Source organism: Sprattus sprattus (genome assembly GCF_963457725.1).
Source record: "Sprattus sprattus genome assembly, chromosome: 10".
NCBI classification, from domain to species: Eukaryota; Metazoa; Chordata; class Actinopteri; order Clupeiformes; family Clupeidae; genus Sprattus; species Sprattus sprattus.
The window spans coordinates 31,223,867-31,251,275 of record NC_137908.1 but is presented as its reverse complement, the minus strand read 5'-3'; the positions used below and the strand labels follow the sequence as shown (position 1 = coordinate 31,251,275).

At 43.6% G+C, this 27,409-nt stretch overlaps 1 protein-coding gene across 1 annotated transcript in view; it reads right to left on the bottom strand.

The window, feature by feature from the left end:
• Positions 1-889: 889 nt before the first annotated feature.
• arhgef10la (Rho guanine nucleotide exchange factor (GEF) 10-like a) overlaps positions 890-27,409 on the bottom strand; it is a 128,352-nt gene continuing 101,832 nt past the window's right edge. The window contains exons 22-27 of the mRNA XM_080845657.1: positions 25,383-25,597; positions 22,698-22,855; positions 12,005-12,147; positions 6,681-6,852; positions 1,806-1,928; positions 890-1,515 (exon numbers count right to left, since the gene is read on the bottom strand). Coding sequence (XP_080701783.1) covers positions 953-1,515; positions 1,806-1,928; positions 6,681-6,852; positions 12,005-12,147; positions 22,698-22,855; positions 25,383-25,597 — 1,374 coding nt within the window. The 3' untranslated portion in view covers positions 890-952. The remainder of the gene's footprint in view (positions 1,516-1,805; positions 1,929-6,680; positions 6,853-12,004; positions 12,148-22,697; positions 22,856-25,382; positions 25,598-27,409) is intronic.

Sequence of the window (27,409 nt, the reverse complement as noted above, 5' to 3'; positions counted from 1 at the left end):
CACATAGGCACTAATGGCATGCGCATGAGGAAGTGTCTGTAGTTAATTCAGCTGGGCTCCCCCCTCCTCGTACATCAATGCAATGCTCAGAGCTGTTTGAACATTCATTGATGCAAACTGGCCACACTAAAACACTGCGTTGCCAGGTACACAGAGAGGTGGATGAGAGTGTGCATACAGGCTTAGTATGTTTAAATAACCATTAAAGGGGTCTTGGGTAGTTTGTTTAATTTCTTTAAAGAAAATAATAATTTGACACTGCTCTTTAACATAAACAGTACTGTAACCAAGACACAGGAGGATAACAATATTTGTGTTCACATTACAGGTAGTGTGAAGTTAGCAATTATTCATTAACTTAACAGAAAAATAACTTCTCAAAATCCCCCGTATCCAATCTGATTTTCTAGAAATGTACTGTGCAACATATCCTTTAGCGACACTGCAGTGAGATTATGTCCAAACAAAAGTACTTATTGAGTATTCAGTGGCATTATTTGGCTAAGCCCGCTGGAGAGTGTTGTGTTTGAGCAGTGGACAGAGCTGGATTTTAGCCTGTGAAGAGGTCAGGGAAGTACGAGACTGAGGAATGGACTTGGTTGTTGTGCTCTCGGACAGGACCTGAAAAAAGAAACCTCGGACTGTCTGAAGGTACATCTGCGCAGGATGGGAAAAAATGGTACAAATTACGCAAAATGCCACTCATCTTCCTGAAGTGAGGCAGGTAGAGAGGTAGAGGTCCTCAGAGAACAGCAGCAGGTCCCAATGCTGTCCGTGAGCAAGGACCAAAAGAAAGCCCAAAAAAATTGATGATGACTCATGACACATTCTCCACCTCACATTTCTGTACCTTTCTTAGTCATGTCAAGCATAAGGAATGTCTAAGCCTATGCCGAGACCAGCAGCAGACTTATACGGCACGCTAAGTCATGTACAAGGATGTCGCCACTACTCAGACAGTTAGAGGTAGCTGCCAGATCATTAGGCTACTGTCGGGCGACTCCTCTCCACGGGCCACAGTCTCTCCCTCCCGCAGCCGCCTCAGGCCCCTGCCACCTGAGATGACGGCCACCGAAGTCACCCTGTCCCTGCGGGCGCCATCCCTCTCGCACGGACGGCCCCTCACCCACATGTCTGGGTCGTCGCTGAGCTCGTAGATCGAGCCGTCCTCCAGGCTGTGCTCTAGCGACTCCAGTGACGAGTCAGACGCCTCGTCGGCATGCGCTGTCAGCGGTCGGCCCGGCAAGCCGGAAGTGGAGCGCACGCGGTACTGCAGCAGTACGCCACGGCCCTTGGACTTGCTCGGGTCGGCATGTGGCGACGGCGACGGCTGACCGCCCGGCTGCTGCAAGGACTCCTGGGAGGAAGAGTCGCTGCGGTCCTCCCCACCAAACGCCGAATCTGGGCCGTCACACACCGAGTCTCTCTTCAGCAGGTCTGGGGACAAAGTGCTGGACGTGGCCACCAGGAAGTCCACTGGCCCACAGTGGGCATTCAGAGACGTCATTCCCTTACCTGCAGAAGGAAAAAGTGACATGATCCTTAGTGGAGATAACAGTGTGGACTTCCTAATGGATACATTTCAAATGTATGGAGTATGGACTCCCACTATACATCAAAACAAGAAATTTCCCTCTTAGCGAACAGGAACATCCAAAACTTACGCTCTGCAAACTTCACTTTCACTTAACTACGTATTCAATATCAATGTGCTATTTATCCAAGTGTTTACACCATTTCTGCATGAATAATGAAGAATGCAAAGAGTCCCTTCTGTTGTTTATGCCAAGAAAGACACACTGTACCTGTTATTTTAGGGATTCCCTCCAGTTTGGGCACTGGCAGTGTAATGATGATGCCAGAGGCCGTGCCAACCCACAGCAGTCCCTGGCACACGAGAAGGCTGGTGACACGCATACTCCTCTGACCTGCACACAACAGGAAAGCACTTCATTATTGATATCAAGCATTTACTTTTGTGCCCTGCTGCAATAATTATTACCAATTGAATTACTCACTCTGTTGTTGCATTTGATTCTTGTTAACCCTGGAATCTTGATAGTGTTGTAATCAGTTTTTTTTAATGGTCTCCATACTCTATTTTTGTAAGTTACTCTGTTATCCATTTGATGCTAGGGTATCCTTAAGTCCTTAGTGTTTTTCTCTCAGTTGCCTCTGGTTTGCTATTCCCTGCGCCTGCCTTCATACTGATCTGTAAATGGACTCCATGCTGCAAGTACTGTAGAAAAAAACACTGTTGGGAAAGGTGGGGATAATCTCCTTGCCCTCTAGAAAGCTTCACCCCAGGAGGGCATTAGAGGTCTGTACTGCTGACCTTTGATCTAATGAAATGGCTGGGAAATGTCCTGGCGTGTGGGTTATGGGAGTAGACAAGCCCACAGCCAAACCTATACCAGTGTGCACATCGACACATCAAAAAGCACTAATGATGCAATCAGCAGCGTCATTCATGTATTCATTAAGCAGTCCGGGGCCTCTGCTAGACTGGGGTTCCCAAGCCCCTGTAAAGCTCTTAACTGAACTCCTGAATACAAGACCTCCACCTTTACATGGTCAATGTGAATGAATGAGTCAGAGTCTGCCACGGCCAGCAATGGAACACACCAACTCTCCTCACCTTCTACACTGCCACATTACCTCAGCGGCCATGAAACAACTTCAGACACACACACACACACACACACACACACACACACACACACACATATATAACTAACCAGAGCGCTGTGCTGGTGAGCTCCTATAAATATCTGGGCATTTGCATTGATCTAGACTGGGTATGGAGTCATGCAGCAGGGCCTGACAGCAACTGTGCCACTGCCTTTTCACGGTGAAGCCTCCAAGCTGTTGGCACACATCAGAAAATCCTGCTTTTACTCTGCCACGCTGTTGTAGAAGGCCTATCGGGCTGTGTCATCAGCTGGGTCGACAACCTGTCTCCCTGCAGCTAGGGGCTCAGATCACCTTTCTCACATGGAGAGTCGTGGAAAAAAAGAAATCACCCGATCTAAACGCCATCGCACCCTTAAGGCAGTCTACGACATGACCAGGGTTAGAAAATTACTATTTCAGACCTTTCCAGAGTACCTCACACAGAACACTTCCACCCACCCTCCAGCACACAGTTACAGAGCAATGGTGAGGACTTCAGAGGTTTAAGGATTGTCTTATTCATGTGTCATTTGTAACCTTTAATAACCCCCAAGGTCAAACTAGTGACAAGTCATGTATGATGGATGAATAGTATCATCTGAATGTTATTCAGGTGTAAATACAGTATATGTATATAAAAGGCATTTATGTATTTGTGCATGTGCCAACCTTTTTTTTTTATCTCACTTGGTGTTATGCATGTACCTGTATTTTTGCCTTGAGTTGTTTTCTTTGTGACTGTTTTGTTTATAATTGAACTATTTCACAGAAAGCATTTTAAAGTAATGAAGTGTGCTACATAAATAAAATGCGATTGATTACTTGTAGTGCTGTCACGGAAGCTTGCACAGTTGGTGTGCAACTGTACTGCGCTTTGTACTCTCTTTGCAACTTTTTTATTGCCCGTCTCATTCTTTCACTCTGCCTTAGGCTAAAGTAGAGCAGAATAAACAGTGATTTTTTTTCTGTTGTTGTTGTTTTTCAAAGTCGGATAGAGGCAGCAGCTAATTATTCTTCACTGATCCTACATAAGCCTCTATCACCTCAGCAATCAGCAGTATTTAACAAACCAATTATTATGTGTTGTTCTGTTCTTTTTGAGAGCTTTGTGAAGTGCATTTCAAAGGGTGGTTAAGAAATTGTTGTATTGTGATTTTAAGTTTGTACTGGAATCAGAAGACTATGTTTTTTATTTATTAATTGTGTCATGGATATGCACCACAACCAGATCATTTTATCTGTTCAGTTAGCAGATTATATGTGCAAAGAATACATACAATGCAGGCTTGTTGTGTTATTGGTAGTAGGGTAAATGTGCTCTGTCTATATTTTATGAGTAGCTGAAACGCTCAATCGAGCTAAGCCTAGCTACCACTTTCAGGTCACATTCGAAGCGAATAGATGCAAACTGTAGCATGACATGAAGGTGCAGTCATAGGTGAGAGTGATCCAGTTATGTAGGCTAGCTAGATTAGAAACATATGTTACACTTGTATTTGGATCGCCTACAAAGTCTTTACAGATGGTTTGTTGAAATTCTAGTTCAGTCTTTCTAATTGTTCACTCAACACCACCTTAACCAAACCCACCCCATAACCCTAACCTTAACCATAACCCGTAGTTAACGGTGTTTCGACACATAGTTTGTTTATAATGTGAGCATCTGTAGATAGTGTATAGGGGACATCTAAATAAAGTGTAACAGACCGAGGTGCCAGGTGACCAGTTGGGAGCTACGATTACAGCAGGCATTCATCAAAGCAATCAATTTATGGATGGATCTCATGAGTCATAGACTCATATACCAAACAAAAAATGTAATGGGGGCCCCAATAGCATGACTTCCTCTTTGGTGTTCAGTACAGAACAAAGATCTGCTATGAATGGAAATTCCTGTTGTATGTGTGATATGAATCTGACAGGAGCCAGATAACTGAGATTTGGGTTGATGCCTCCCAAGATAAATTTTTCTCTCTGATGTTTCTCTCCACTTCATCATTTTCCCTCCCTTCAGAAACAGCTACTAAATCCAGTTAATAGAAAGAAAAGAAATCTTTTGAACTTCCTCTGAAACGTCTGGTTTAATTAACATGTCTTAAAACTCCAACAGCGGAAGACCATATTAAACCCTGTATACTTTGAGATTGTAATTAATTCAGTATGCCCCCATTAGAGCCTTTTTAGAGGAACCTGTTGAGATGTTCATGCCACTGATCTGTGAGTGTGTGTGTGTGTGTGTGTGTGTGTGTGTGTGTGTGTGTGTGTGTGTGTGTGTGTGTGTGCGTGTGTGTGTGTGTGTGTGTCTTTCAAAGTCCGTAGAAGGATGTGTCTGGGTCAACAGATCCGGCAGGGAGTAACTGTTGACCCCAAGGCGTGATGAGAGTGAGCATTAGTGGATAGGAGTTCATTCTCACTTTCAAAACTTGGAAAGGGTCTGGGCCCTTTTGACATTTCCAGGCTTGGCAGACTTATTCGCAAGTCGGCACACACACCGCATATTTAAACAGTGGCTGCCCACGGACAGAGGCAATAACCTGAAGGTTACGGGACTTTTGCATAAACCACAAGTACAGAACACCATGGCTCAAGGAGTATCCTCGACCCCTATGGTGCACTCAGAGACTGAACACAGCTGAGAAAGGTAACCAGAGGTGGGTTTCAGTCAGGACCAAAATATTTTTTCACTGTTAAGATTTGTCCTCAGAATCAGTGGACCTGTTGACAGTAACTCACTTTGCCCTCATTCCTTGGGTCAGGCTAAGTGCTTCTCTTCCATCCGCCCAGACTGGACCAGGCCATTCAAGACGTCCATTCACGGTGACAAGTTGTCATTCCGGCTTTCATACAGCCAGAATTGGTCGGCGGAATGTTTACATTCTGACAAATGGCCATTACAAAAAGCCACAGAAATATTAGGTGGCCTCCAATATTTCACTCAGCTAAACTTGACGAAACAGTTTGGGGAAGAAATGCTTGACTGTTAGGGAGGAGGGGCTTGTTCAGGACAGGATGCAAATACAAAACAATAACTCAGGCTATGTGCAAACTGTGCCTCTCTGGCGTAACATAATGACCGTTTACAGGAGCTGGGGATGCTGGGGGTCAATGATTAATATTTCATCTGCTGGAGCAGTAGGGCAGTGCGTAGTGAGATCTATAGGAGGTCTGCAGCATTTACAGACTACAGACAGAGACTGTGCCAGGGTCTGGGCCTGAGATGAGGGGGGAGCGGATGGAGGAGAGCTGGAAGAGCTGTCTTTTTTTCATCAAAAGCAAAAATAACAAGAGCCAGGGAAGAGCGAAACAGCGAAAAAGCAACTGTGGGGGAAAGGAAGAAGAGAGAGCAAAATGGACTGATACAAAAGGGATGAGGTTGGCACATCACCAGCATGCCAGGGTTGTTGGAGTCAAGACAAGAGTGTTTCCATAGCAACCCCTGGAATGAATAGCTTTGTCTTCAGCATAGAGCCACTCCTGTCTCACTTTTATTTATTTTTATTAACCCCCTCCCCCCCTCACTCCACTACCACTACCTCTAACAAGCCTGTGGTGCCATTTTATCTCTGGAGTTCCAGGACAGCTACTTGTTCAGGTTTGTCCCTAGAGCCAGAGGCTAGAATAGCAGGTCCAGCATGAACCAAACTGTGGTTGTTTTTTTAATGAAGGGGTGACATGGTTTTGCTAAATTGCTGGCCCTTGAAAAATGCTCAGACAAAACAAGGCCAGGAGCCAGCTGACTTGCTAATGCATGCCGTGTGTTTCTCTTTCCTAGTTCACTCATGCAGAGAGGCAGTCACCCACATGGATTGGATCAGAGACAAAGGGTGGTTCCCTGTGAATTCTGACTTTTACATATGCAACAAAAAAAAATGAATGTTCCTTTTAATACAGCTAGGTATAGGCCCTTTAAGATAATACTAAGGCTTACATGGATACATTTAATTTGTTTTGAGGTGAGACTCAACCCCCAAACCCTCCGCCCCTACCCAACATCAACAACATATTACTTGGGTGGTGGAAGCCTGAACGAGTGGAGATGTTGATCTCCTGCAGGTGATCCAGGGTCTCTGTGTGGAACAGGCGGATAGAGGACCCCTCAGAGAAGGCCATCCACACACCGCCTCCCGCTCGCACCATGTGGGCTACGCTGACCATCGGGTCCTGGTGAACCTCCACTCTCTAAACAGGGGGAGAAACAGGAGAGAAAATACAGGAGCCAGGAGGAGAGGGACAGGGGAAGAGGAAGAGGGAGCAGTGAGAGAAGAAAGGGAGAGAAATAGAGGTTGTTACATTACCATGGGAACCAAAGTGGAGTTTGAGATTGGCTTGAATTGGCCACTGCAGAGGCAAGAAAAATGCTTGCACACAAAGAGTGTTCTGATGCATTTGATGGCAAATGAAAGAAAATTGGTGGGAGTTCATTATTTTTTCTTTTTCTGTTTTTCGACAACCCCTTCCTCACTTTTGAAATGCAACAGAAGAAAGCTAGTATCAAATCTTTACTTAATTTGGGCTCCTGGCAAAAATAAAATAAAAGTATACATACAGTATATATTCAAATAGGGATGGGCCAGAGAAGATGTGAAGCACTATACTGATGTATTTGCTGTTAAGGTATTATACAATATGTATGTTTTTGTAGTCTAGGTTTCACAAGAAATTGGAGCAATTTCCAAAGGTTGACCTAAAAATGAAGCTCCAGGGGGCCACGGCAGCATCTGGTCTGTAGATCTTTCGATATACAAAGGTGAAATAAATCCCCAGTAAGCTCATGACTTTCACCTGTGATAATCCAGAGTTCAATGGAAGTGCCAAGACTCGCTAGAGGCTGCCACTGTCAACAATACTTGTCTCAAAGGGTTAAGGTTGTACAATGAACTAGCAACGTTTTTTTCCTAAACTGCTAGTACGTAGTTCACTTGCTGACTTAGCAAGGTAATGAAATCCTTGAATTAGATAGCTTGTCTATGCTGCACTAATGTGAATCAGGAACTGATCAATACAGGTGGTTAGAGTTCGACCACTATTTTGTCTCCTTGCCGAGCCAGTCAAAAGCTCCAAAGTCTAATACAATCGAACAAAATGAATGTACCCTGGAATGACTCAGGACCAATTTTCCCTTTTGAAATGATATTCAATAGCCCTCTATTCCTCCCCTACTCTATCAGTAATAATGATAGCCATTAGCTATCTCTACGATACGTCAAGTCATTACCATCCATTAAAAGTATGAAAAAAGACACAGAGGTTGGTTATGTCTCTGCCAATAACAACCGATCCATTGTTATCTTTAAATCCTAGCAAGCAAATCTCTTTATCTCTGTGTATGCAAGAAGACACACAACCTTCAGTAATGGGTTAAGAAGAGTTCTCAAGTGGACTTGGGATTGGTGCAAATCAACACGCTGACATCATTTGGACATGCTGTGATAAAAAGCCAAACAGACCCTATTGCTGTAAGCCTACACTGACAAAACAACAAACCTTTCAAGGCAACCAACAGAAAGTCTGTCAATCATATTCAGGCTTTGTATCACTCTGCTTCAGAATGGGTTGACTATATCACAGACTGTGGCAAGGTTTTGATAAACATGTCCTGTTCCACCAGGGTCTGATATTGCAGGTCTGTGGTAAATTAGGTTATGCTACGGGTGGCCAAGAGGTTGCACTAATGGTCCTTTTGAAGGAGAAAGGGCTCAATGCCATGGTATTTCTAGAGATCTCTGGGGCTGGCTTCTGATCTGCCGAAGGATCATTTTCCCTTGATTGATAGCTGTTAACCCTTTCCACATTGCAAGTGGAGTTTGCCATAATGACTTATCCAGGACTAGCGCCAAGTGCAGCTATTTGTGTTTAGTATTCTCTCTTGCTACGGTTAAGTGGGCCCAGAAAGAGTTCCACCCCTCATATCCTTGAAAAAGAAAAAGTTGTATTTTACCTCATTATGAGTTTTGCGACACTCATTTTCAATTCCTCAGCAGCCATGTGGCAAATGAGATAAAATGGCACTGCAGTGTTGATACGGTTGTAGCAGAATCTAAACCCAGTGAAGCTTCCCAGGACCAAAAATATAACCCAGACTCACAGAGATGTTGTTGTAATGCAACTGGATGCCACAGAACTCCCCTGTACCTTACTCAAAGGAGCGTTTGTAGGGGGGAAGGGGTGGGGGTATTTGGCGTGCGCATCCATAATGAGGCAACCCGGAGGAAATATGTCGTGCCTTATCAAGGTTCTGCACGCGCTCCCCTCCGAGGTCCGCCACGGAAGACAGCAACTGACGGGACTGCTATCACCACCGGTTACTGAGGCGTTGGCCCCGGAAATTAGCCATAAGGAGTGCTAGGGTGGTGTGGTGGGGGTGGTTGGTAGGAGGATAGGCGCAAGCGGACCCTCTTTTCCTATACACACTCTGGAGGAGATGGATTACCACCTGTTTGCATGCCCTTGCCAGAGGGACCTTCTTTGTTTGAGAGCAGAGAGAGGAGCGGGGGACTTCTTTGATGTGTTTTCTCTTTAATTGACTCTTTGGCAGTTGGGGTTCACTTCTCAAAGGAGGGCATACACGTCGGGTTCCATTTTCAAGCTTGAGCTTGGGCTCCAGGAGAGACAGAGAAAGAAAGAGCAAAATGAGGAGAGGAAAGAATATCGTTGTGTAGGGGCAAAGGAGATTTGAGAAAACAAAAACTGACAGTAGTAGAATTATGAGGATAGATCCCTCCTTTCTGCAGTGACCCAGGAAGTGTGTGTTAATGGGTGCTTGCAAGCATGAATGTGTAATTAAAGACTACGATTAGACACATGAATGTCAGTCTGTCAATCAAATAACAAGTACTGCCTTGACCTTACAAAACCTCACATTACAGGAAGATGGGGAGGGAAGTGGAAATTGCTTGATTGCTTGGTGGCATGATTTATCTACACTCCAATTCAAACTGCCGATGCCAAAACCCCTGGAGGTCCACCCTTCAAAAATAAATGTACATTAAGACCTTAAGCAGAAACTACTCAGAGGAACATATCAGACTCAGACAGGGGGTGCTTTTCCTTACTTGATTCTGGAGTTTTTCATTACATACTGAATTGTTCATGTCAGGGCTCATGGGGTGGTTAGTGGGGGGAGGGTTAGACAAAGAGTGGAATTCCTCTACATGTTGAAAAGTAGAAATGTGGGCCTTTTATCTTTTGGGACAGTTTGAGGGACCTACCCACTTCAGTACTCCACAGGCAAACAAACAGCTCCCGACCAGCTACCGGCTAGCTCCTGCTGTGCTAGTTTTGGTAATGCCAAGCTCCTTGAGACAAACCACAGGAGTAACGACAGAGCCGTCAGCTCCCACTCTGTCACACTAAGCTCAGAATCTTCTGCCTACCAGCCAGACATTAACACTCTTGCAGCACAAATCCCCCATCCTTTGCTGTTTCGCCGGAAAAAAAGCAAAAAGCCTGAGACGCAAGGGGAATTCTAACCCTCCGATTACCCTCCCATTAAACAGAGTGACAAGGTGCATTTGTGCTTAAGAAAGCCCCCAAATCCAAACAGGCCAGGCACCACTCAATGTTGGGGCCTGCCTTGCCTGGGTGATAAGGGGGAGGGAGGTCGGAGAGAGAGAGGGAGAGAGTGAGTCCCAGCGGTCTAGTGTGATCAAAGCACCTCCATCCACAGCAGTCCAGACTCATTAAGCCCTGGCTGCTGAGATCAGGCAGTGTTCGTGTGCAGATTTTCTGACGTTCCTTGAGTTTGAGTTTGTTCTGATGCCATGGAGCAGACATGAAGAGATAGAGGATGAGGAGATAGAGAGAGAGAGAGAGGGAGAGAATTTACAATAAGTGTAAATTCTGATATATGTGTTAGTGCGAGAGGTGTGACAAGGTGAGTTAGTGTGTGTGCATGGGTGTTTGTATGTTTATTTGTGTGTGTGTGTGTGTGTGTGTGTGTGTGTGTGTGTGTGTGTTTTAAGCATGTGAGTTGGTGTTTTTTTTTGCGTGCGTGTGTGCGTCTGTGTGCGTCTGTGCGTCTGTGTTTATGTGCATTCTTTCAGTGCGTGTGGGTTGGTGTGTTTCTGTTTGTACGTGTGTGACTTTGTGTCTGCATGTTTTAGTGTGCGTGGGTTGGTGTGTGTGTGTGTGTGTGTGTGTGTGTGTGTGGGTACTGTATTTGTTTGTGTGTATGTGTGTGTTTTTGTTCTGCAGAATGGGGATTGATGAGACTGGGTGATGAGGTGTTATAATCCACAGCCATACACATGGTCTTTATGATGTTTGCTCTGCAGGCACAGTATCAGCCACAGGCAGGTTTGCCCATTTACACCACATGCCAGTCTTTGTTTAGAAGCCTGAGTCAATACCTGCCCATTCCAGCCTGCTAACTCAAGCAGAAATCCACTGAACACAAAACACCACTCACCTGGAGAAAGCAGGGGAGAGCAATAGAGAGAAAAACACAGAAAGAGAGAGAGAGAGAAACAGAGGGAGCGGTCACAGTATAAAGGTGGGGTGGGGTGGCTCCCTTGCCACCATCTTTCCTTCTAAGGCCTCAGCCACATGAGCGTGTCTGCCGTCTCAGCCCACAGCTCCACTGAAGCCTGTGCTCAAGCACCAACTCGCCCCAGGAGGGACACAGCCTGCCCCTGTGTAGCCAAAGGCCCACTTTTAACCCCGGAGAGAGCCAGAGAGTTAGGGAGGGAAGGAGGGAAAGAAAGGAAGGGGGAGAGGGAGAGAGAGGGATAATCGACAGAACCTAAAACACCCTCTTCCCACTGTCCCCCTTTTTCTCTGGCTTGGCCAGCCTGACAGCTGGCAAGCCATCCGTGGAAGATCAAACCATGCAGGCACTGGGCGAACCCACAAGTCACTGCCACTGATCAAAGCTGCTCTCTGAAGGGACTTCCCACAGAAAAACCTGCCCTGCCCACAAATCTGGAAAAAGTGTGCAAGCTTACTGTCTGTTCCCAAAGGCTAAACAGAGTAACCAATTCCCAGAACACCATCCTAAATGGCTGGTCTATATCAGTGGGCTTGATTCCTGAATGGAGTTGAAATGGCCGAAGGCCAAGTGTGAGCAGTGGTGATGGGAGTGTTTGCTCTGACCCTATTGTCCATTGTCATGTGGGAGTGGGGAAAAAAACAACAGACAAGCCCCTTGACAGCAGTTCGAATGGAGAGGAAACAGCTGAAGGTGGAAGGGGAAAAAACATCCTCACCTCACCTACAATCCAATTTGTCAGTATGTGAATTTCATCATGTTATCTCTTCCCCTAAGATACACCATCTGTGTGTTATGTAAGTGGCTGGGGATTTGAGGTAGCTGATGAGTGACTACCTGGCTCACCTTAGTAGTCAGGGTAGAGTAATCGATCACAGATACAGAGTTGCCACAGCTGGCCCATACACAGTCTTCCAGAGCCAGCAGAGTTCTCACAGGGTCTGGTCCTACGGTCACTTTCCTGCAAGATGTAGGATCCCATAAATCACCTGCCGAAAAACAATAACAGTCAAGTTCAGAACAATTAAAATTGGACCAAAATTGCAAAAATAGTATGCTAAAAAAAAATTGCTAATGGAGTTAAATACCAATCAGCAGCATCACTGATCCTCTCTCCTGGCTAAGATTATTGAGTTTGAGTTCATCTTGACATATGCACTCCAACCCGGACACAGCCTTTGGGTAATAACTTTCATGTCATAATTGTATTTCCCATTATAATATAAACATCACCCTATCATTACACGTCTTATAATGAATGCATTAACACACCTCACAAAAACCTTTTTTTTTGTACAATTGGCCTTAATAAGCATATATATATATATATATATATGTATAAAATGTAAGGGATAACGGCCTCCGAGCTGTGCAGTTCTACAAAGTTAATGGACGCTGCGGGGCAAAGAACCCCACGACGCGCAGCGGAGTGGTGTTGCTCTGCGAAGTCCATTAACTTTGTAGAACTGCACAGCTCGGAGGCCGTTATCCCGCTTATCTCCCGTTTACAACATCCCCAATTTTTTTTATTATTATTATTATTTAGAATTTCCTTTATCTTTAGGAAAATTAATATGCATAATAACCTGATGAATTCTTAATATGAAGCCTAGTGCTCCCGTTAGAGAAAGTAGTGCGTGGAACTGGTCTTATATGACCTTTAGTTTCCCCGGGCATTGCTGCAAAGTGACACTCATGAGCTCTCCTCTGTAAAACTGACACACGGACAAAGGTGTTGTTCATAAGGTTTTACTATTTAAAGTTGAACTCCACGTTTCCGTTGATGGTGAAGTTGGACAGAGCAACAGGGAGGTCAAGTTTGGTGATTTTGGTCGAAGGCTCACAATCGAGCCGGCGAGCTAGCCGTGTGAGCTACTATCTGTTTGAATGGGTTTTTGATCTACGCGTTAGCAGCCGCCTACAAATAATATTCGAGACTTTCAGTTAAGACTTACAATACTCTGCAACATTCGTGTAGCACATAAACAACTAACCGAGTCAATTTAGACCTATAAAAAGTCGAGTAGATAGCTTAATTCACATAAAACATTTCCCACTAACTTCTCCCAGCACGCCGCCATCTTTGTTCGAATTATCCTAGCTGTCAAAAAATAAACGTTACGTTGGTTGTCAATGGTAACCATTCAAGAGCATTGATATGGACGGCGATTTAACTTTTCTACTGGGACTACGTCCAAGGTGTGCGGTTCCACAAACTTAATGTACACCCCATTAGCCAATCAGAAAACAGTATTTCGTTCCAGAGGGAGATAAATGGAAAATATCCATTGCTACTTTCACATTTATATTAATGCTAGCCAAGGTTATAATAGTTTTGCTTTTTTCAATAGTTTTTAATTTTTATTTCGTTTTGACTTTTTGTTTTCCATTTCAGTTTAGTTTTTATTAGTTTTTAAAGTGGGTTTGCTAGTTTAGTTTAGTTTTTATTTTCTGAAAACGCTTAGTTTGAGTTTGAGAATGCAACAAATCAAAGGAGGGCCAGTCAGGGAAGCTTCAATTTTTGCTTGCAAAACAAAATGCTCAAAATGAATAGTAGATAAAAGCTATAATAAATAATAAGTCATCAAAACCCAACAAAACATATCATTTTTGAATTCATTCATGAATTCACAGGACAGATGAACAGCCATCCACAAAAGACAACTATGAAAGATGTGTGCCAGTTAGAATTTGTGCATATCCTGTTCAAACAGACTGGAGACAGCGAGACAGTGAGGCAGCAACAAGCTGTGCCTCATCTCAGATTGCGCAATCCCTCACAAACTGGGTTGAGCGCATGCGTAGAACCTATTTAGTCTTGCTGAGCTTGACATAAAACCGCAGTGAAAAAGCATGCAGTACCTATGCCTCAATGAAGCCAGCCGAGAACCAAACGGTTGGGTTTAGGCTTGTTCTGCCGTTGCTCTTGTTCTGCACTTATATTTGACATTGACTGCGAAAATGGAAGATTCTATAGCTAAGCTAAAACAATTCTCAAAACCCGACTGGAATCAAAACGTGAATTGATCAATAACGGGACGAAAACACTGAAGCTAATATGTATGCTTCATACGACAGGGCAGAAGATAACTCGATCATTTTCTAACATTCAAAACCTCAAGAATAAATTTGGTTTTGGACGTACTGAGACTAAATTAGGGAAACTTCTCACCCCTCATTCCCTCAACCTTGGCTAACATTATCATTACATTGATATCAGAGTATGCCCTTGCTCCGTTGCTTTCCCATTATTTCTCTTAGGATTGTTTAATGTTTATGTGAAGCCATTTAACATCACACAAGAGGTTGTGATCACTTTAAACCAAGACTGCTTTATATTGGTGAGCTGGTTTTAAGATATTAAACTTAAATTGAAGTTGTATTACCTGGTTGTTATGGTTATGTAGTTGCTACACTAGCTAATAGGCTAGCTAAGGACATTTAGCGATAATAACCTTACACTGTTTAAATGGAAGAGTTTAATTTGCATGAAATTAGGTAGATATTTGGCTGATGTTATAGTCTCCTCGATTTAACTCTTTAAATGATTATGGGAACAGGCAGAAACCCTCAGGGTGCCTGTCCCACTTCGTATGAAAGAGTTTATACTCAAACTCATCACAAGCCAGCAGCTGCCAACTGTATGTACCTTACCTACTGTATATGTGTGTAAAGAAAGCTGATATTAAAAACAACCAGTAGTCAATGTGCAAGCTGGCAATTGAATGGTGATTTAAGATACTCTATTGGGTTTATTTATTTGTAAATCTGACTGAAGGATTCACAACCCCACCGCACGTCACTGTCAAGTAAATCTCAAAGAGAACTCACATTCTCCCGACTTTTCCCGCAATGATAGCAGCCGAGGGGCGTGTACTAAAAGTGTTACAGCGGAAAATAGACTAGGCTTGGTATGAAATAAATTGACAGCAATGAAATACATTGACAAAGACGAAAACTAAAGACATTTTCTCTATAATTCTATTTTATTTTAGTTAGTTTTGTAAACACACAATACAGTTTCAGTTAGTTATCGTTTTTTTATAAAGCTTCGTTTTTATTTTTATTTCATCTAACGAAAAAAAAAAATCACACCTCGTTCTCGTTTTTTTGTTAGTTTTCGTTTACGATAATAACCTTGATGCTAGCTCCCGCTGGCTCCTCAAGCTCTGAAGATATGGTATTATGTGCTAAAAACAAAGTTGTGGACATATTTCTCAGATAAAAGCTTTTGATAGATGGCTGGTTGTTACTGACAACTTGTCAAAAAGCTTGCTGAACAAAGAGCTTCCCTTGTTTGGAGAATAAGGCACAATCGTGGTACAAGAGGCACAAAAAGTCTCGGTACAAAGAATAGTATAATGCTGTACTACATGTTTATTACAATGTAATTAACATGTTATTGCATGTTTATATCCCAAACTAATTATTACACTTGATTATTGTGTCATAAATAACATCGAAACTGATACTGAACATCCTCAGGATAGGGTTGCAAAAGGACATTTTGTCATAATTTTCCTGCTCGTGGGTCGATACATTTTTTTTGACAGTTTTAGAAAGTAATAGATGCTGCAACCACCAACAAGGAATTATAATCAGGGGGCTGACAATAGTCATACACTACTCACCTATGATACTATGTACATGATGTGAGAGAGAGAGAGTGTCAAACAATATATTCAGATTAATAAAGCATATAGCATAACCAGCCTTTACATCAAATGGGGTACTGCACAGTGGAGAAATTTAACAAAGAAAAATACTATGAGATGAACCTCGGGACGTAGACAATAATAAGGATTAAGGTGAAGGGTAAATAAGCCTGGAGCAACAAGAAAACCAGAGGCAAAGGTCAAGGACTGGGATATGACCCTTGATAAGTCTAAAGAAGTCAAAGGATCTTGGGTTTAAGGTCTGTCAAAGACTGCTTTCTAAAGGTTGAATGGGTCACTGCAGAAAGTGTAGAAAGATGGGAAAATGTGGGAGTTTGTGCATTTGGAAGCCCACACCTGGTTCTTCATTCTGTAGCTCGGCTGTGCCGTTTTAATATGTACCAGTGACTTCTGTTCATTTTCGCCCTTAAGCAAGACACAGTATTAACACCAAATTGGTGATGTTATGAGTTGAGCCTTGTCAGCCTAAAATTTAAATAATTACTGTTTGTGCAATCTCGGTCTGTGTCATTAGTATGAACTAAACCAAACAGAGGGAAATAAATATGTTTGTTGGCTGTACCACGAGAACAAAATGCTGAGCTTCTTACTCTGCTGTGTCAATTTTGTCTGCCAGTTGGGTAATCGTCAAAACCCATACTCCTCCTCCCCTTAGCCCCCTCAAACCAAAACAGACCTTTTTCCTTTGAATTTATTATTACTATTTAAGACACTGTAAAATGCATTGCACCCCATCTCTCCCTCTCCTTCAACTGTGTATTAATGAAGCAAAATTAGAAAAGGAAGCACATTGAGGCATTTAATTAACAGTCGGAGTTATTTATTTCTGCCTTTGAAACCAGAATAGCAGCACAATGGTTACCAACTTCTGCAGGTTAATTGCATGGCATAATCTAAATATCAGTCTTCCTCCTTTTGAAAACTGCAACATCCAGAGTGTCCCCTGAAATACTAATGAAGGGCAACACATATTTACCTCGGTTACATTGTAAAGGTAGCCATGGCAAAGGAGGATGCTGGCCACTCTACATATGATTGAGAGTAGTCTAGTTTCTAATAACTAACTTTTAATATAGCCTTAGTTGCCAAAGCAATAAACAATATTACACACAAGCACAAGCAAACGCCCACACACAGAGAGACCCGCAAAGATGTTTTCTCTCAACACACTTACACACACAAACTTACAGGACACGATTCCCAATAGTGTTCCATTCATATGGCTTTTATTACTCATGTGGGTGTTATTTATTTATCATTTCAGCTAGTTTTATTTATTTATCATTTTTTTATTTTGTACTCAATATCCATGGTAGATTGCACAATACCCAACATTACTATTCATACTCAGCAGCATAAAAGTGGCCCTTATTGTCACCAACCTTACAGCTTCATGATTGAACACATGGCAATTTTCCCAAAAGCAATTAAATGGGCTGTGTACACATTTGTAATCCACTTAAACAACCCTCAGGAGCAAATCACATGTCCCTGAACCTCGATACTCTTCGTTTTACACGAAGATTCTAAGCTTAGTGGCATTAATCTGAAATATCTCAACTGAGCTCAACAAACATCACCCCAAGTCCCCCTGTCTCGACATATGTGTCTTTTTTTGCAAATACGTTGATATTGCACAAGTAGTAATATCCAGATGCTCTGGGTTGTGAATGTAAATTCATTCATTCCCCATAACACCTGTGTGTGTGAGAAAGGGAGAGAAAGAGAGAGAGTGAAAGAAAGAAAGAAAGAAAGAAAGAAAGAGAGAGAGAGACAGAGAGAGAGAGAGAGAGAGAGAGAGAGAGAGAGAGATAGTGTGTGTGTGTGTGTGTGTGTGTGTGTGTGTGTGTGTGTGTGAGTGTGTGTGAGTGTGTGTGTGTGTGTGTGTGTGTGTGTGTTTGTGTGAGTGTGTGTGTTTGTGTGTGAATGAGTAATGAGCTAGGACGGAGGGCCCTGGCAGTGTTGGATACCTCCATGATTATGACAAATAAATGCAAAAATCTCCCCACCCCAGACACAGAGGGACAGACAGACACACACACACACACACACACACACACACACACACACACACACACACACACACACACACACACAGACACACACACACACACAAAGCATCATCTCTCAATCCCACCACTATGGATCATGTGTGTAAAGGGGGAACCGTGCCGTAAGACACATGGCAGCTTCCTTACCTCACACACTTACAAATAAAAGCACGCAGGAACATGAAAAGACCAATGGTGGGAAAAGGTGTGAGAGAGAAGAGGCAGAGAGACAGGAGAGATAGAAAACATGCATCAAAAACATCCCACAAACATGAAATAGATGAGAAAGGTGTAAAACAGGAGAATATGACAGAATGGAATACAACGGAAAGAAAGAGAGAAAAACAGCAAGAGTGTAAGAGAGAAAAATCATACATTGGTAATTTGCTTTCAAGGTATTCCTTTATTCATTGACTTTTATCTGACTAATAAATATCATGTAGGAGTAGAGCAGCTGGTGCGTATCACTGTTTCAATGAGGCTCGACACCTTTCTCCTCCTGCCTTCTTTCTTCTTATTCAATTCAAAACCTTTTAGTCACATTACAACACCAAAAAAACATCTCATTGCTGAAAAAGCATCTCATCTACAGCTACCCCCCCCCCCCACCATTTGCTTCATATTATGTTCCATGTTCCTCACTGCACTACCCATGGGGACCAAAGACAAAGCCTGCTTTCAGATTACCTCTATTCTAACGGAGCTAGTTTCTTCTCAAAGACACTGATCAGCTGCATTGGGCACAGCAGTTTAGCAGTTTAGTCAAGGCCTGCTCATTAGGATGGTGAAAAAAACCTGTGGTTACAATGCACACGTATTGATAAAATGTCCATCTAGCTTTTCTGACTATAAACCACACCATATATAAAAATATAGTATTTTATATAATTTTACAAACCAAAACCCAATGTATTAACCGCACTTGTGTATTCAAAACAGTGTGGCAGCGGCGCACGCGACCCCATCAGAGACGTACCACTGGGGGACTGTCCCTTCCAGCTACCAACACCTGAGCCACACACCCTGTTCTGCATGGCAGATTTCACCCTCGACGAAGTGAGGGCAGTAGTGGAAAAAGCTCGAGCAGGATCTGCTCCGGGACCATCAGGCACCACTTCATAAGATCTACAAAAACTGTCCACAACTTCTGAAAAGGTTGTCAAAGCTGTTAAGGATACTCTGGAAGAAGAAGCAGGAACCCAGGAGCTGGACACTCGCTGAGGGCTGCTTTGTGCCTAAAGAGCTGAACTCCGCAGGGCTCGATCAGTTTCGAGAGATCTCCCTTTTAGATGTAGAGGGGAAAATATTCTGGTCCATCATTGCCAAAAGGCTAACTGCGTATCTACTTGCCAACGACTACGTCGACCCAAGTGTCCAAAAAGGAGGAGTCCCAGGATACTCTGGGTGCCTGGAGCATACATCAGCGATCAGTCAGCTCATCAAAGAAGCAAAGAGTAATAACAACACACTCTCAGTCGTATGGCTAGATCTCGCCAAAGCCTACCCAAGTGTACCGCACCAGCTGATCTGAAACGCATTGGAGCACTACCAAGTACCAGCAGAGGTAGTTAACCTTGTGATGTCACATAGGGATTCACTGAGCATGAGGTTCACTGTGGGAAATTTCACCACCAAATGGCAAAGGCTTGAGAAGGGCATCATGGCAGGATGTACAATATCTGTGGTCCTGTTCATCGCTGCCATGAACCTACTTCTGAAGGCAGGAGCAACGCAATGTAGAGGGCCCAAAGCAAGCGACAATACAAGACACCCAGCATGTAGAGCTTTTATGGATGACATAACAGTGATGACTCCATCAATCCAGGGAACACACTGGATCCTTAGCTCACTGGAGAAGATGGCTCCTTGGTCACGGATGCAATTCAAGCCAGAGGATTCCAGAAGGCTTAGTATCCTGAAAGGAAAGCAGTCAAAAACATCTTTAACATTCAAGGCTCTGAGATTCCAATAATCCAAGAACAAAGGATCCGATGCCTTCGAAAGTATTATGACAGCACCCTGAAGGACAGTGACAACCTCAAAGACACCAAGGCGCAACTGCACATCTGGCTCAAGGGAATTGACAACATCCAGCTGCTTGGAAGGTTTAAAGTGTGGAGCTTTCAGTACGGCATCATACCCACACTTCAATGGCCATTCCTGCCGTAGGACTTTCCCATGACTCAAGTGGAAGCGATGGAGAGAGTGTGCAGCAAATTTGTGCGGAAATGGCTGGGTGTTCCCCCATCTTTCAGCTCAGTCAATCTGTACAGTAAGACCTCCAAGCTCTGCCTTCCAATTTCATCGGTGGTGGAAGAATTCAAAGCCACCAAGGCAAGAGCAGTCAGTACACTCCTCATGTCCAAAGATGAGAAAGTTCGGCACGCTAACAACACCATCAAGTGCGGCAGGAAGTGGAAGCCCCAGGAAGCAGTAAAGGAAGCAGAAGTGCACTGGAAACGTCAGGAGATTTTTGGGGTAGTCTGTCAAGGGCGGCGGGGTCTTGGAAATTACAATGCCAAGAGATGGAGTAAGGCCAGCACCAAAGGTAGAAGAGAGCTTGTGGTGCAGAGAGTCCGGGAGACAGCTGAAGAAGAACGCCGTCTGAAAGCGGTAGGGCCCGCCTGCCAGGGACAATGGATGCAGTGGGACCACGCACTCGAGCGGCCACTGTCCTGGAAGGAGCTCTGGGGCACTGACCAGGGCAAACTAAGCTTACTCCTGCGCGCAGTAGCCGACCTCTTGCCTACTCCAACCAACCTAAAGATCTGGGGCAAGGAAGAAGATGCAGCCCTTTCCACACTGAATCACATCTTGACTGGGTGTCCTAAATCACTTGGAGAAGCTCGATACAGGTGGAGGCACGACAAGGTTCTTACGGAAATTGCCAACTGGGTGGAACAACAGAGGCTCAAAGCAAACAAACATCAGCTAACACCATCCAAGTCTGTCAATTTCCAAAGAGAAGGGGATACGATCCCCAGGGCAAGAACAACTGCCAAGAACCTACCCTCCATTTTGCATCGAGCTTCCGACTGGGAGATGCAAGTGGATCTGAAGAAAAGACTTGTCTTTCCGGAGGAGGTGGCGGTAACCTCACTTTGACCAGACATGATTCTTCTTTCCAGGAGCACAAAGACCATCATAGTAGCCGAACTCACAGTGCTCTGGGAGGGCAGGCTAGCCATCTCTCACCAAGTGAAGAAAGCAAAGTACCAAGATCTGATCGACGAGGCTCTCCTTAAAGGATGGCGCGCAACTTTATTTCCAATTGAAGTTGGCTGCCGTGTTTTCCCAGCACCATCAGTGCGCTATTTCTTACAGAGGGTTGGCCTGGAACCCAAGCATCTGAAGAAAGCCACTAGGGAGATAGCCATGGCAGCTGAAACCAGCTCAAGATGGCTGTGGCTGACTAGAGATCGCAATTGTAACCCTTCTGCTGGTGAAGGTTAATCTTCACTGCCCCACTCAGGCGAGGCGTACAGGCTAAGGCTGGCGAAACGCTGGTGACTCTGAGATACCTGCTGAGGATGCAGAAGGGTTTTCCAACAAGGCGATTGCTCTGAACATGTAACACCATATCGTAGCTCCTGCAGTTTTCTGCTTGTAGCAAAGCATCTTTGATGTTTACTCACCTATTCACCGCAGTTAATTCAATGTTATCATGTTAAGTCAAACTAAATGCCATGTAGTTGTGGTGCGCGTGCTACTAGCCATTTAAAAGTTGTATGAAGATGGGCATTTCAAGCAAAAGTTCTACACCCTTTCCTCTCCTCTCCTCTCCTCCCCTTGCACGTACGCACAGCCACACATAGGCTACCTCATTCCCACACACAGTGAAAAACATGCATTTATTAGGAATTTATTTAGTTTCATGGTGCTGTGTGGGAATGTAAGCTAAAAGTCGAAGCGTTAATAGATCCCCTGGCCACCACTGCATTTAAGTGTTTGAGAACTGTAAAGTGGTTCTGATCACTCTGAAACCAAGCCATTTATTGGTGAGCTGATTTTGAGAAATAAAATGTTGCCTCAAGGTTATGCAGCAAACAGTGTTACTTGGTTAAACGGTTTAAATAGCAGAGTTCCAGTTGCATGACATGATAGTTATCTAGATGATGCAACAATCTCCATAAAATTATAATAGAGGAACATAGAAACTCTCAACGTGCTTGTGCAGCTTTTAACACAAATGATTATTTACACAAGTTAATATTAGCACACAATAACAGCTGCTAACTTTGAAGATGGTTCCCTATGCACAAGATAGCTAGGGTAGTTAAAAACGTACAATAGGTAGAAACCCAGGGGTGCCTGTGTAGCTTCATATTAACATGAGTTCATATTCACTACATATTAAAATGAGTTCATATTACACACGCTAGCAACTACCAACTGTGAGTTAATATGTTTCCCTAAGCTAGAGATAGCAAGGATAGTTCATAGCTATGTTAAATGGCATGAGACCTCGCAGATCTCTCGCTAAGGTATGAGCGCCGTAGCATCCCATTAAATAAGCTACAGTTGGATGGGAATTCATACGCCCCTGTTTGAATATCATTACGGAGTGTGCATGAATTTGTTTTCTATCCCATTTTGTTGTTATCTGATACATTAATGGGATTCATATGTAAAAGAGGGAGAGGGTCCATTCTACCGATGTTAATAGTCAGGGAATTACGGTAAATAAATACATGTTAAAAAAAACTGTCACATAGGTTAAAAGGCATCCATTAAATTGGTAAATGTTAATGAATGTTAGTCACAAGCGAAAGGCATCTGGTAAATGATGCCATGCGTTCCAACGGAGCTCACCTCCATTGTGGCGCTGGTACACCAGCACGGTGCCTTCCCTCAGTCCAGCGAACAGGAAGTTTGCAGAGTGCTTGAGGCAGAGAACAGGGCTGCCCACAGGGTTCCGGAAGGTCAGGAGACACTGGGCAGCCGTGTCCACGCTTCCATATACCAGGATGCTTGGGAAAGAACACACACACAACACATTGATGGAGGTATTTGCCCTACACAGACACAAGGTGTCTGTGTCTGTGTGTGAGAGAGAGAAACATTATGGGCCCTATCTTGCCGATCAGAAACGCAAGTAGGACGGCGCCAAGCGCAAGTAGCTGTGTGGGCGGCTCTATGGCGCAGTTATTATTTTAACGGCGGAAAAAACACACTTGCGTCCAGCGCAAGTGTCAAAAGGGTTGGTCCAAAGGAGGTTACTCAGCCATAGGTGTGGTTTGGGCGTAATATGCAATAAACCAATCCGAGCGTCATTTCACATTCCCTTTAAGAGCGAGGAGCGCATAGTCCATAGCGGCTTGTTATTTTGATGGTGGAATTACCTGGTGGAAGACCGGAAAAGTTCACAGCCGAGGAGACCGACGTGAGATTTACACCAATTTTTTGGCAAGCCATATATAATTACAAGGAAAATAAAGTATTTACCACTTGAGGAAATCATTTTGATATCCATATCCAAGATATTTTAAAAATAGGCATATATCTAGCGTAGCCTACACATTGACCCAAATGATTCAGGTTAATTGAAGCTGCGTGACATCTGATTTATTGTATGGCTTTGTAAAAAGCCGGGAGATAGATATATATGGGGATGCGAGAAACCCTCCAAAAGTAAGCAAAGTCAAGCAAGCATGTCAAGATATTGCCGTGATTGTTTCTGCAACGGGGCACCCGAAAACGTTGCCGAAAACGCTATAATGACGTCCGGAGACGTGGGACATCCAAGCTGGAAGGTAACACACGTTCTCGTGCCTTCACGGGAGGTGGATCTGCCTCGACCCAGGATCTGACGGCAGCAGAGGACATCGCCACGTCTACCCTCACGCCTGAGAGCCTGAGAGCCTGCAGGGATTTGGGGGCATGGAAATCGGCACCCAAGCCAGTGCACCAGCTGACCAAACCCAAGGTACATAAATAAAGTCCACATACACAAAGATGAGTTTACAAGATTTATAATAATACTGGCATTAAATAAATGCAACAAAGCCATACAATAAATCAAATGTCACGCAGCTTCAATAAACCTGAATCATTTGGGTCAATTGTGTTAGCTAGATGTATGCCTAGTTTTAAAATGTCTTGGATACGGATATCACAATGATTTCCTCATGTGGTAAATACTTTATTTTCCTTGTAATTAGGCCTATATATGGCTTGCCAAACAATTGGTGTAAATCTCTCGTGAAGACGACAGAAGTAAAGTGTAGACTATAGGTCCTATACTGTGCGTGCAAGCACATGCGCCCTTAAAATAGCGTTCTGAATACGCGTTACAGACTTTAGACATTGCGCCTCACATTAGACCAGCTTTTTTTTGGTCAATGGCGCACGGCGCACGGCGTTGTTTTGAAACTGCAAAATACCACTTGCGCCAGAGAAACGCCTTCTCTGTTCCGCCCCCGCCCATGTCGACGCAAGTTCATTTCGAAGCGCGCCTCTGGAGGGAAAATCGCGCTGTGCGCCGGGTGCAAGATAGGAATTATACATGCGTCGGTGACAATGTCAATTGCGCTGGGTGCAAGATAGGGCCCTATGAGTGTGTCTCTCTTTGACTGCTGGTCAGTTCTTGAGTTCATAGTTTCAGTAGCTCAGAGAACAGAAACAGACACAACTATGCCTCTTATCCTCACTAGTCAGAGAGAAATGATCATCCACACACAATATGTTGCACTCACCTCCCAATTCCTACCCACACCCCAGTTTTTTACAAGATCATTTCCTTGTTTTTCTCACTTTACATCTCTCAGCCTAACCAAAACACAACTGAATGAATAATAAAATAACATGAATAATTCGGCAATGTTATCTTCCCATTACTTTTTCCTGGAGTTGTAAAGAAAAGCCACTTTTTACTTTTTTTTTAGATAAAACTATCAACTTTCCCTCCTTGAATGAACTTGTAAATGTGAGCAACACAGGAAGTGGGAAACCAGATAAAGTGAGTTCCATCTCCCCAGGCTGGAAGCGAACACAATTGTCTTGGGTGTTGTGATTTCCTCAAATATTGACTGTCATGTTGTCTGTGCTATTAGGTCTCACAGAAGCAGGGGGGATAAGGTTTGAATACAAATGATGCTGAATACATTAGGGGATCAGCAAAAATCAACACAAACATGTGGGGAGTGTGAGCTTGTGTATCCAAAATAATTAAAGCGAGTTTTGAGGGAGTTTGATTTTTCTTCTTCTTTATTTTTGCCACCTCCACCCCACAAGCCTAAACAACTTCCAGTCAGTTTGGCATAATGCTGTTTTCATTCAGTGACAACGTGACAGTGACAACTGCAGTGGCATACCAAATTACCAAAAAGCCCCACAAATCACGAAAGACCCAACAACACAACAAATCACCAATAAATAAAATAAAATAAAAGGCAAAGCATTGTGGTGGTTGTGGTGGTAATTTCTCCTTAAATAAAGACAAAAATGATGACAGATTTTAGTCATTATCAAAGACTCAACAGGTACACCAGCAGTTACCTGCCGTCATCCAGCCCGGCACAGATGGTATTGCCCATGCCCACTGGGCTCCTCTGGTCCTCGGTGTCCCCCTCCTCCAACGGGGCTGGCTCGGGCACGTACTCCAGACACAGGACAGGTGCGCCCACCTGAAAGCTCTTCACAGCACGTGGCGTGGGCCGGATCAGGGAGAAGACGTCCACCTGGCCCTGACTGGAGTCACCACCGCTGGCAACCTGCAGTGACGTCAACCAACAGGAGAAGAGAGGAAAGGAGAGGAGTGGGAAGGAGAGGAGGGGAAAAGAGAACAGGAGAGGAATGGGGAAGGAGAGGAGAGGAGGTGATGTGAGTCCCTGGTAAAGATGTTATGCAGACCCAAAACAGACGCACACTGAGGAGACAAGGGAGAAACTTTTGAACACATGTTGTGTGGTTCTTCATCTACAGCCTTCATCTCTCAGAGTGCAAAAGCCAGATTGGATGAATAAAACAGTAGAATATTTATTCTCCCACAGAGTCTGAGCACCATTATAAATCTATGCATACATCTTCTCTACTGTTTCCAAACTGATAATGGAAAATTGAAAATATTTGGTGGTGACCTTTGCACATCATAGTTCTTGCTCTCTGATCCCATGCAGTCATTTGGCAAAATCATCAGTGACAAATGTCTTCTTCATTAGTGGAAAGTCAATATGCAGATCAGAATTGGAACTGCATGTGCAAAGGTCAGACCTTCCAGATTCCTGACCTTCAAATATTAAAATAGATATCAAACAAATATCAAACAGAACAGCAGCACCGCAGAGATGTTCATTAAGTCTTGCCAAACTTGCCATGAGAAAAATTAAATTAAAACTGAAAAGGGAAAATCATTGGAGTATTCTGATAATTATCCAGATGGTTATACAAACAAAAGCACAAATGATGCAGGGTATTTTTTGTTTATTAACCAGTCAGAATGTAATTGTAATTCTATCCCCTTACTACTCCACCATCAGCAAGTCATGAGAGAGATGGTCAGTAGACTAAGGCCGAATCTCGATTCTTCCCCTTGCCCCTTTTGCTTTGTCTTTGTCTTGTCTTAACCCTAGCACTTGCAAGTGTAAGGGCCAAGGGCTGAAAACTTTCCCCTATGAAATGAGACGCCACTCGGTTTCGGGTACGTCATGCGTGACTGTATGAGCTATGAAACTAGCGATTTAAAAAAAGTTTCATGGTTGCAAATATATATGTATACAACTGTGTAGAGCATGAAACAAGACTGTCGTCATTTCTAAATTAATTATAAGCCAAAAATACTTACATGTAGTGTATGTAGCATCTAGCTGGCAAGCTACCATATAAGCCAATGGAGTGGTGGTATACGCGCTAATTGTAACCTAAAACTACCGTTTGAAAGCTTCAGTTAAGACCTACAATACTATGCATCGTTCGTGTAGCACATTTCAGATCAAACCGAGTCATTATAAACATATACAAAGTTGTGTAGATAGCTTTATTCATGTAAAATATTCCTCGCTTCAAGCAGCCATGTTTTTTTTGAAAATTCCCGAACTGGTTTCGCTGTGTGCTCTGGGATAGCCCTGGGAGGAGCAAGTGAGCTCTCAGATCATCTTAAAAATAATTGGTACATAGCCCTCAATCTTATCCCTTAATCGTGATCAAATTGGGTATTGAGACACCACTAGCTCTCACATGAACACGCAAGTTCATGGGTAAGGGGGAAGATAAGGGGTAAGGGGAAGTATTGAGATTGGGCCTAAATTCTCCAACGCTCTCCTTCTCTCTCCACCACCGGCGCTCCTAAGCAATCAATCATTTTTTATAAAAGAAAGAAGATGCTTCCTACCTTCCACATGTCCTAGCAGCAATGTTTCAAACTGTCAGCGACTCTCCATTTCACGAAAGAGAACATTTTATATCAGATATCCTCCTCAAACTGAGTCCCATACTTTTTTGTTTAAATACTGCCCAGATTCATAAACCATCAGCTCTAACAGACCCACAGAGTCATCTCAAAAGCTCAATAACGAGGCTCCAACTCA